Source organism: Anolis sagrei, chromosome 6, assembly GCF_037176765.1.
Source record: "Anolis sagrei isolate rAnoSag1 chromosome 6, rAnoSag1.mat, whole genome shotgun sequence".
NCBI lineage: Eukaryota > Metazoa > Chordata > Lepidosauria > Squamata > Dactyloidae > Anolis > Anolis sagrei.
The window spans coordinates 30,020,317-30,032,377 of NC_090026.1; the positions used below are offsets into that span (position 1 = coordinate 30,020,317).

At 45.2% G+C, this 12,061-nt stretch overlaps 1 protein-coding gene across 1 annotated transcript in view; it reads right to left on the reverse strand.

Annotated features, from left to right (window-relative positions):
• Positions 1-4,107, reverse strand: part of LOC132778126 (G protein-activated inward rectifier potassium channel 1-like) — a 43,483-nt gene extending 39,376 nt beyond the window's left edge. The window contains exon 1 of the mRNA XM_060780793.2: positions 1,324-4,107. Coding sequence (XP_060636776.2) covers positions 1,324-1,974 — 651 coding nt within the window. The 5' untranslated portion in view covers positions 1,975-4,107. The remainder of the gene's footprint in view (positions 1-1,323) is intronic.
• Between the last annotated feature and the right edge of the window lie 7,954 nt (positions 4,108-12,061).

The following is a 12,061-nucleotide window of genomic DNA, read 5'->3' on the forward strand; positions in this document are numbered from 1 at the left end:
GTATGAAGAACTCCTATCAGCTCCATCCTGCATTATGGAAACTCTAATCTGAAATGTTTGAAGACACTAGGTTGAGGAATCGTAATACTCATAGTTGCAGAAAAAGTGAAAAATTGAGAATGCCTAACAAATGGTAGAATTTCAATCATTTGACCATCTGCCTTGGAACTCCATGTTACCAACTCCCAGTTCTCTTTACCCATTATCCTTGGAGACCGTGTTTTCTCTCTGCCTAGCATTGGCTCATATCTGCCATTCAAATATCAGCTTTCATTTGCAAGTGGGTTTATTGCCGCCTTTAAAATAATCCCATGATGCTTATTTTTCCAATTTCCTATCTTATAGATGGAGAAATTAAGACCAAGGAACTTCGACAACATTAAACAGTTATGGGTTGAAGATGGGAGACTATAGTGAACATTTGAATGACGGCTATGGTTCTTATATTGATGAGACTGTGAATCTGTTCTGGTTTTAGTCCCTATTCTAAAAGGAAGTGCTACAAGGTACTGAATACCCATTGGTTCAGTGCCTGAGGGCCCTTCCACACAGCCCTATATCCCGAATATCAAGGCAGGAAATCCCACATTATCTGAGTGTGGACTCAGATAATCCAGTTCAAAGCAGATATTGTGCAATTTTCTGCCTTGATATTCTGGGATAGAAGGCTGTGTGGAAGGGCCCTTAGAAAGCTCCTTAGTTTACAGTTCCTTACATTAAAACCCAAAAGGGATTCACTGTTGCAGTGACATGCAAGACACTACTTGATACTGCTCTCTCTCATATCGACATGCAGTACTCTAGGTCAGGGCCCTTCCACACAGCCCTATATTCCAGAATATCAAGGCAGAAAATCCCACAATATCTGCTTTGAACTGGGTTATCAGATAATGTGGAATTTCCTGTCTTGATATTCTGGAATATAGGGCTGTGTGGAAGGACCCTCAGAGTTTCTCAAACTGTGCTCCTCCAGGTGCTTTGCTCTTCAGCTCCCAGAAATCCCAGCCAGCTTACCAGCTGTTGGGAATTGTGGGAGTTGAAGTCCAAAACATCTGGAGGAGCAGTTTGAAAAATAATGCTCTAGCTTAAGATTGGTGAACTTGTGGCCAATCTTAAGTTTTGGACTACACTGATCTCATATATCTTAACCACTAGACATGTTGGCTGAGCATGATGGAATCTGGGAAGCCAACAAGAGCCAGAGGGCGGCATGTTTCTCAACTGTGATTTAGTTATCACTAGGTCATTTGCTGCTTAGATATTTGTATCCCTGACACTGAGGTCACTTTTGCCATCTAATCCCTAGGAACCCCTTCCACTCACCTTAATGAGTTTGCAGCGGATCTGGGCCGAGACCATATGGCTGTTGCGCAGGTTGCCCACCCGGAACATGAGGCAGAGCTTGCCATCACGCTGAGAGATGACAGCGGCCCGGCTAAACATGAGAGTCTCTGCTCGCTTCTTGGGCTGGGACATCTTGATGAACATGCACCCGATCAGGAAGGCATCCACCACTGAGCCCAGAAGAGACTGGAAGAGGAACAGCACAATGCCCTCAGGGCAGCGCTCAGTGATGTATCGGTGCCCATAACCGATGGTGGCTTCTGTCTCGATGAAGAAGAGGAAGGCAGAGGGGAAGTTGTAAACGTTGGCCACACAGGGGTTGTGCCCAGCATTGTGGCCATGGTGGATCTCTAGGTCCCCCCGCATGTAAGCAATCCCCCACCACATGGAGGCCATGACCAGCCAAGCAACCGTGTAAGTCAGCAGGAAGATGAGGAGGTTCCAGCGCCACTTGAGGTCCACCAGGGTGGTGAAGAGGTCTGAGATATAGCGGCTGTTCTCGCTGCCCAGGTTGCCATGCTGGACGTTGCAGCGGCCATTCTTGTCCACAAAACGTTGCCTTTTCCGCCGGGTAGAGGTGGCTGCCACAGCCTGGTAGTCGTCTCCAAACTTCCTCCGCACCACCGACATCCTTGGTATGAGAAGAAGGATCTTGCCTGTCTATCTAATTGAGTGGGTTCTTCTGAGGTTGTGCTGGAGCAAGAACTAGACCAGGTGACCACTTTCTCTGAGTTCAGGTACAGAAAGTGACGTCACCTCACTGCAGTCCTTTTTCTTCTGGGGAGGGGGCTAAAGCATGGTCAGGAATGGGTGGCAGCCCAAGGAAAAACCACGTTGTCTGTCTCCTGATGTCAAGAGGAGAGGCACAAAGGGGACTCGTTCACCGTGAGATGGCTGTGCCAATCGACAGTCGGTGCTGGTTGCCTTTCCTGCGCATTGGGCTCATGCCAGATGGCACACGCTGGACCCAGATGGTCAGATGTTTGTGTCCCTTCTCTTCTCTCAGGAGACTGGCACAGAAGCGAACGACACTGCTCCTCCACTCTGTTTGATGGTGCTACTGATGATGTGTTGGTTGGAAGGTCCTCAGGTTGACTTATGAAGAGTGTCCTCTTCCCATAAGTGGGTTTGTAGAGCAATGGAGGAGGTTCCCTCAAAATGCCCAAGGCTGGGTTGGTGGCACACTCTGCTGCAGCTTAAAAGGGAGAGAGAGGCACCAAGGGGGAGCAAATGACCCCCACCCCTCCTCAATGGTGCTGCCGATGGTGTGTTGGTTAGACGATCCTCAGTTTAACATATGAAGAGTCTCCTCTTCCCATAAGTGGGTTTCTAGAGCAATAGAGAGGATTCCCTTGAAATACTCAAGGCTGGTTTGGTGGCACACACCGCTTCGGCTAAAAAGGGAGAGAGTGGCACTAAGGGGAAGCAAATGACCCCCCCCCCCCACTTGACGGTGCTGCTGATGGTGTGTTGGTTGGAAGGTCCTTAGGTTGACTTACGAAGAGTGTCCTCTTCCCATAAATGGGTTTGTAGAGTGATGGAGAGGGTTCCCTCAAAATCCTGAAGGCTAGGTTGGTGGCACACACCACTGCGGCTTAAAAGGGAGAGAGAGGCACCAAGGGGGAGTTGGTTGTGCCACTGGAGAGCCGATCCTGGTTGCCTTTCCTGTACAGTGCCAGATGGTACAAAAAACTGGACCCAAATCATGGAATGTTTGCCCAGGGAGACGGTGAAGAAGGCAAGCAGGTGGTTGGCTTGGGCAAATGACCACCCAATGGTGCTGCTGGTTGGGAGGTCCTTTGGTTGACTTACCAGGGATGTTCTCTTTGCATGGGTGGGTTGGAGAGCTCTGGAAGATGCCCAAGAATGGGTTGGGGGCACAGATGGCTACAGCTGGAGTAGGAGAGGTCTTCCAAGGTGGTACCAAGACCCCAGGGTGCTCCTCTTTGGCCAGATTGAGATTGTAGAGTCCTTGAAGGAATCAGGTTGAGATTGTGGAGTCCTTGAAGGATGAATGCCTTTCTGGAGTGACTTCTCTTCTCCTCCGGTGTCTAAGGGTTGGCACCAGTGGCTCAGAGATATCCCAGGAACGTCGGAGCCCCTCTTCCAACTCGATCCCGGCTTCTTGGGCACCCACTCGGGAACAGAACTCGCGTGGATCGGGATGGAGAGAAAGAGAGATTTTCCTAATCTTTTCTCCCTTTCCTTTTCTTCTCTAGGATCGAGGCGGCTTCACTTTCGGTTGGGTCTTCAGTAAGAGAAGGAAAAGACGGGATGGAGAGAATGAAAGAAGAGAGGCTGCTCTTTCCTCTCTTCCTTCTCTCTCTCCTTTCCTCCTCCGCTTGGAAACTTCACCACTCGCGGGTCCTTTTCCAGCCAGAGCAGGTCTTGGCAGCAGAAGGAAGGCAAGGGATCCAAGAAAGGAAGAAAAGAGGAGGAAGAAGAAAGGCTGCAATTGCTGCCGAAGCCGAAGAAGATCTATCAAGAGTCCCAGGATCCAGTGAAGCCGAGAGGAGTCTCTCTAGCGCCGCCTCGTGGCCGCCGCGCCGTCACGCGCTTTGGGGGTCTTCAGCCGGCATGCTCTCTTCCAGTTTGTGTCTCTCTTTCCCCACTCCACGGGGGGAAATTGACTCCCACCCCCTTCCCATCCACATAGACACAGCTGCAGGGATTCCCCCTTTAGGAGCAGGGCGAGGGAGGGGCGCGGTGAGTCATCCCAGGCGGAGAGCGAGCGGCACAAACGCGCAAGTCCCGTGGAAGAAAGGAAAGGAAAGAAGGAAGGAAGGGAGCCGCGGGGAAAAGAGAGGAATCCGAATGAGGGTCTCTCCCTCCTCCCTCCCTCCCTCTCTCCTTCCTCACCCGCAGACAGGCATTGGCAGCAGCGCCCTGTGTATGAGTTCCTGCGGAATCTGGAAAGAGAGAGGGATCCAATGCTATAGGATCCTGGGAAATGTGCTTTCCTCACCCCTTTAGCCTTCTCTGCATCTACACCAGGCATGGGCAAACTTGGGCCTCCCTCCAGGTGTTTTGGACTTCAACTCCCACCATTCCTAAAAGCCTCAGGCATGGTCCAACTTGGGCCTCCCTTCAGGTGTTTTGGACTTCATCTCCCACCATTCCTAACAGCCTTAGACATGGTCAAACTTGGGCCTTCCTCCAGGTGGTTTGGACTTCAACCCCCACCATTCCTAACAGCCTCAGACATGGTCAAACTTGGGCCTCCCTTCAGGTGTTTTGGACTTCATCTCCCACCATTCCTAACACCCTCAGGCATGGGACACCTTGGGCCTTCCTCTAGGTGTTTTGGACTTCAACTCCCACCATTCCTAACACCCTGAGACATCATCCTACTTGGGCTTTTCTCTAGGTGTTTTGGATTTCAGCTTCCACCATTCCTAACAGCCTCAGGCATGGTCCTACGTGGGCCTCCCTCCAGGTGTTTTGGACTTCAACTCCCACCATTCCTAACAGCCTCAGGCTTGGTCAAGCTTGGGCCTCACTCCAGGTGTTTTGGATTTCAGCTCCCACCATTGCTATCAGCCTCAGGCATGGGCAAACTTGGGCCTTCCTTCAGGTGTTTTGGACCAACTCCCATCATTCCCAACAGCCTCAATAATGGTCAAACTTGGGTCTTCCTCCAGGTGTTTTGGATTTCAGCTCCCACCATTGCTATCAGCATCAGGCATGGGCAAACTTGGGCCTTCCTCTAGGTGTTTTTGGACTTCAACTCCCACCATTCCTGACAGCCTCAGACATGGACCAACTTGGCCCTCCCTCCAGGTCTTTTGGACTTCAGCTCCCACCATTCCCAACAGCCTCAGACATGGACCAACTTGGGCCTTCCTCCAGGTGTTTTGTGCTTCAACTCCCACCATTCCTAACAGCCTCAGACATAGACCAACTTGGCCCTCCCTCCAGGTCTTTTGGACTTCAACTCCCACCATTCCTAACAGCCTCAGACATGGACCAACTTGGGCCTTCCTCCAGGTGTTTTGGACTTCAACTCCCATCATTTCTAACAGCCTCCAGCAAACCTCACAACCACTGAAGATGCCTGCCATAGATGTGGGTGAAATGTCAGGAGAGAATGCTTCTGGAACATGGCCATACAGCCCAGAAAACTCACAGCAACCCAGTATTCTGGCATAAAAGCCTTCGACAACACAAATAGAGGGATATTCTGCATTGGAGTGTGATGGAGTTTCCTTCTCCGGAGGTTTTTAAACGGAGGCTGGATGACCATCTGTTAGGAGTGCTTTTGTATTCCTGCATGGCAAGGGGGGAATTGGGCCCTTTCCACACAGCTGAATAAAACCGCACATTTTCTGCTTTGAAATGGAATATATGGACTCAAATAACTCAGTTCAATGCATATTTTGTGGGATTTTCTGCCTTGATATTCTGGGTTATGTGGCTGTGTGGAAGGCCCCATCGGGCCCTTTTGGTCTCTTCCAACCCTGAGAGTCCATACAAAAAAGATTAAAGGAATTCAAACATCAGTAAACAGCTTTATCCTTTAAAGTCACATTCTAATCCCATTATTTATTCAGAATTTATCCCATTCCCTTAAGGCTTAATACATGTTTACAATATAATATCTGTATATGGTAATTGTTGTGGCTTCAAGCTGTACTGTCTCTTTGTGGGGAAAGGACAAAGTGGCTGTTTCTCTTTTGATTTTGTTTGATGCGAGATGCTAGAATGAAAATTTTCTTGCCCTAGCAATCAATACCTCAATCTGTCAATCAATCACTTTATTTATACCGCAGTTTTCTCCCAAAGCTGGAACTCAAGGATGTTTACAAGAGAAAGGAATACAATCAAAAACTCTAGTGAGAAATAGACTAGATGTTAATGTTAAAATTATATTAAAGTGGAATTATAATGATTGATTCCAAAGCAAAGGTGTACAACATTCTAAGGTCCCCCTTCACACTGTGTTGTGTTGTAATATTGCAATTACAAGACAGTTATAGCAATATAATTCCACTTTAATATCTATGGGGCCATTCATAGAATCATAAGAGTTGGAAGAGACCTCCTGGGCCATCCAGTCCAACCCCCTGCCAAGAACCAGGAAAATTGCATTCAACCCCCACCCCCCCAACAGACGGACATCCAGCCTCTGTTTAAAAGCTTCCAAAGAAGGAGCCTCCACCACTCTGGGGCAGAGAGTTCCACTGCTGAACAGCTCTCACAGTCAGTACGTTCTTCCTAACGTTCCGATGGAATCTCCTTTCAACAAAATGCTGGGATTTGCAATTTTGGGAGAAGTACTCATAATTTTCATCCAGAGAACTCTAGTGCAGCCTTTCTTAACCTTCCTAATGCCGTGACCCCTTCATACAGTTCCTCATGTTGTGGTCACCCCCAACCAGAACATTATTTTTGTTGCTATTTCATAACTGTAATTTGGCTACTGTTGTGTACTGTAATGTAAATATCTGATGTGCAGGATGTATTTATTTATTTTATTTATTTACTTTATTTGTATACCGCTCTTCTCAGCCCTTAGGCGACTCAGAGCAGTTAACAGCAACAGTTTCAGTATACAAATTACAAGGTTATTGGGTATTTAAAAGCAATCACATAACAAGTTAATTAAACAGTAAACATCAATACAGCAATATATCAATACATCAATATAACAAATGTATTTTCATTAACTGGACCAACTTTGGCACAAATACCCGATATGCCCAAATTTGAATACTGGTGGAGTTAAGGGGGATTGATTTTGTCATTTGGGAGTTGTAGTTGCTGGGATTTATAGTTCACCTACAAGCATTCTGAACTCCACCAGCAATGGAATTGAATCAAACTTGGCACACAGAACTCCCATGAGTAACAGAAAATCCTGGAAGGGTTTGGTGGGCATTGACCTTGAGTTTTGGAGTTGTAGTTCACTTACATTCAGACAGCACTGTGGACTCAAACAATGATAGATCTGGACCAAACTTGGCATGAATACTCAATTATGTCCAAATGTGAACACTGGTGGAGTTTGGGGAAAATAGTCTTGACATTTGGGAGTTGTGGTTGGTGGGATTTATAGTTCACCTACACTCAAAGAGTATTTGTGCCCCATTAATTATAGAATGGGCCAAACTTCCCACACAGAACCCTCATGGCTTGAAGGGACTCATCTAGTTTCCAACAGACCTCATAATCTCTGGGGATGCCTGCCATAGATGTGGGCGAAACGTCAAGAGACCAATTTACCAATCCAGCAAGCCTTTATTGGCATATACATAGCAAAAAAGTATAAAATACAGTACAAACCATAGAAAAGCAAACTTCACATTTGCTATACATTCAGTTTACAGACTTCGTTCAGGAATCTTGCCACTGAAAGGAAGCAGTTAAAATATCGACAATTTAAAAGCATAATTACTTTGTCTGGGTCACTGTAGGAATCTATAACATGTGGTAGTAAGCTAGATCTTGGTTCCTGGTAAAGTGAGCAGTGCAGAAGAATATGCGGGATAGAATCCAATTGTCCTGTGCTCCAGGGACAAAGCCTCTTATTGCTTGGTAGACCATTGAGTCTTCCTCTATTCTCAAGAGACAATGCTTCTGGAACATGGCAATATAGCCTGAAAAACTCACAGCAATCCAGTGATTCTGACAATGAAAGCCTTCGACAACACCTCAAATGTGTTCTAGCCAAGAATTTCCATGGAGATAAGAAGGAGGTGAAGTATTTGTAGGGAAATTGACTGGTTTTGACACCTGCCTAAATATCCTAAAAACATCTTATCCCATCTGACCTCAGGAGTTATGCAAAGTCAGTTAGTATTTGGTTAGTACTTGAATGGGGGAGAACCAACAAATTCCAGATACCATAGGCTATATTTCAGAGGAAGGAACTGCAGCAGCCCACCTTTGAGTATTCCTTTCCTAAGAAAACCTTATAAAACTCAGGCATTTGCAGGAGAGAACAACTGATAGTTGCATTAAGGCACTTTCTGGAACTGGAAAGTGTTAAATAAAGATGAGATGAGTTAAGCAGAGATGCAATGAGTTAAGCTTTGCCAGGGATTTTCTGCAGGGATGCAGTATGCTATTCCTTCCCCTTGCTTCTTAATTTGCTATCCTCCTGTTTTCCTAAGGTGAGAACAAACAAGAATGAGGCTGAGCTTGGTAAAGGGGGAAGAAGAATGAACTGATAGCAGAAATGACTATGCAAGAGAAGTGTTGGGTATCCATTCCACCTTCACTCCTTCGCCTTGCTCCAGTGAGCACAAGTTGCTTTCTTACACAGAGTGAGGGAGGGATACACACACAGAGAGGCTCATAAATGTTAACTGTTTGCTGAATAACAGGTAAATCCAGTTGCGTCTATATACGTGTGCTTGTTACTCTATTCATTTGTTGAAACTACAGCATGAAAAACCCTTAAGCAAGACAGAGTGATGGTTTCAAAACTGCTGTGACTTTAAATCAGGGTTCCTCAACCTGGGGGTTGGGACCTCTGCGGAGGTCACAAGGTGTGTCAGAGGGGTCACCAAAGACGATCAGACAACACAGCATTTTCTATTGGTCATGGGAGTTCTGTGTGGGAAGTTTGGCTCAATTCTATCATTGGTGGGGTTCAAAATGCTCTTCTATAAATCCCAGCTACTACAACTCCCAAATGTCAAGGTATATTTTCCCCAAACTCCATCAGTATTCACACTTGGGCATAATTGAGTATTCATGCCAAATTTGGTCCAGACCCATCATTGTTTGAATCCACAGTGTTCTCTGAATGTAGGTGAACTACAACTCCAAAACTCAAGGTCAATGTCCACCAAACCCTTCCAGTTTTTCTGTTGGTCATGGGAGTTCTGTATGCCAAGTCTGGTTCAGTTCCATCACTGTGGAGTTCAGAATGCTCTTTGATTGTAGGTGAACTATAAATCCCAGCAACTGCAACTCCCAAATGACAAAATCAATCCCCCTCCAACACCACCAGTATTCAAATTGGGGCTTATTGGGTATTTGTGCCAAATTTGATCCGGTGAATAAAAATACATCCTGCACATCAGATATTTACATTACTATTCATAACAGCAGCAATATTACAGTTATTAAGTAGTAACGAAAATAATGCTATGGTTGGGGGTCACCACAACATGAGAAAGTGTATTTGAGAGGTCGCAGCATTAGGAAGGTTGAGAAACACTGCTTTAAATAATCTCTCGGAGGTATATGTCAAACAATGCAACCTGCAATAAGCTCTCAGCTTAATAATTGTATTGTCCAATCTTAATTTATTTCAAAAATCCAACACCTTCTCCTCTGCCCTTTCTAACGTCATCCTCGCTTATCTCTGGAATATATTATTTTCCTGCTTACCAGCAGGGGGGTCCCTGGAGTACGAGCTAGGATTTCCAGCAACTGTTTTCAATCCTATTTCTTTGCAAATCAGGCTGATATCTCTCCAGAGGAAATGCAGACAGCAAAGGAACAAGTGAATGGGGAGGATTTGAGCTTGTTCAGCTCTGAGGCTCTCTTCCATCTGCTCTTGGAAACTGCCCTGCCGTTCAGAGACTCACGTATCTTGGTGGAGTCAGAGCTTAATTCAAACGGTGGCATCTGTGTGATATCAAAGAAACAGAAAGTTAATTGAGAAAAGGACAACCTGCACAACATATCCCATTTTTAGTCCCTTTGTCTGATGCACACAGTTATCTTCATCCAATATGTGTCCATTTTCAAATCAACCTGAGGAAAGGACTAGGTCAAGAATGGGCAAACTTGAGCCCTCCAAATGTTTTGGATTTCAACTCCCACAATTCCAAACAGCCTGTAGGCTATTAGGAATTGTGGGAGTTGAAGTCTAAAACACCTGGAGGGCCCAAATTTGCCCATGCCTGGACTAGATGGAGGTGACAAATTCAAGTAGTTCCAGACTTATGGCCACCCTATGGGTTCAAATTGCAAGAAAAGAGATTTCACCTGAACATTAGGAAGAACTTCCTGACAGCAAGAGATGTTCAGCAGTGGAACATGCTGCCTCAAAATGAGGTGGATTCTTCTTCTCTGAGGTTTTTAAGCAGAGGCTGGATGGCCATATGTTGGGTGTGTTCTGATTGTGTTTTTCCTGTGTGGCAAGGGGTTGGACTAGATTGACTTTTTTTGAAAAATTGCATTCATAACCTTTTTGAAAAGAAAATGATGTCATATCTTTTTGGCAAATGTGAATCTCCATGAACATTTGAAGACCACCTTTTGCAAGGAAAGGCATGACCTTGTTAGAAGTCAACCCTTTGAAAAAGTGATGTTTACAAGTATTCGTGTAATAGCACACATGTAACTCAATTGTTAAACTGATAAACCATGTCTTTGAACTGCCAGGGACAAGGACAGGCCACTGCACATAAAAGCATATACTTAGCTAGCTAAAATGTTTTAAAATGTTCCTTTGAAGTTGAAGTTGAAACTGCAGTCGCCCAAAATATATACTCTCCCTTGAAACCTCTTTGTTTAAAATATGCACTCAGAGATGAAAATAATAATAATAATAATAAACCTTTATTTATACCCCACTACCATCTCCCGCAGGACTCGGTGCGGCTTACAAGAGGCCGAGCCCAAATACATCAATAAAACAACAACGACAACAATACAACAATAAATAAACTCATAAACAAGGCAAAAACAATAACAATAATATCACGACCCATTAAAAACCTGAGGCAGGGCCAAATGTAATGATTAAAATTTTAAAAATGCTAGGCATATCCAAGTGAAATAGGATAGATATTTTAGGAATAGGTGGGCGAGCAGACAATCCTAAATCTCTCGTAAAGTGCATTTGGGACACATTGGTTGGATTTCCTTATTCTGGAAAGGCACACGGGAACATCCACGTTTTCAAGCTCCTTCTAAAGACTGCTAGCGATGGGGCATGCCTGATGTCCTTGGGGAGGGAGTTCCAGAGTCCAGGGGCCACCACCGAGAAGGCCCTGTCCCTCGTCCCCACCAATCGTGCTTGTGACGCAGGTGGGATCGTGAGCACGGCCTCTCCAGATGATCGAAGAGATCGTGTGGGTTCATATACAGAAATGCGGTCAAAACAAAGTCTTCTTTAAAAAGTAACCTATCTTGTTTACTCACAACATTTTGTATTAATTCAGCAAGCAGGCACATTTATAGAGAGGATGTAGTTTCTATGTGTTGAGGACACAGGACATCATTCTTAGTCAATAGCCCATAATCCAAAGTCTTTAAGTTTACATCTTATGAAAGACCAAACTGTATAACTGTACTCACTGCTTCTCAAAGCAAACATATAGTAAACTATTCCTGCGTTAATCCAAAAGACATCTCCTTCCACTGAAGTCCAAAAGCATACATATAACAAAATGGAGTCTTGAGTCTGAACATGCTCAGTATAATCACATCTGTAGCCCCTCCCACACCAAAGAGTTCAGCCAAACTGGCAAATCAATATAAACATACAATACAGGTTAGCCAATACATACATTAACAAACAAATAGTGAAGGCTTGGAAGGTTGCTATTTCCAACAGACTTTGTGGTCTCTTCAACTCTCTGATTCTATAAGGCACCCAGTCACATGGTTTTCTAAAACCATGTATGTAATTTTCAAATGGTCGAGCAGTGATTCAAACTCTAAACTTCAGAGTTAGAGTCAAACATCCAACCGCTATGCCATGCTGGCTCAGAGGTGGTACAGGTAAATAAATAATCTAGGATTAGTCCACTTA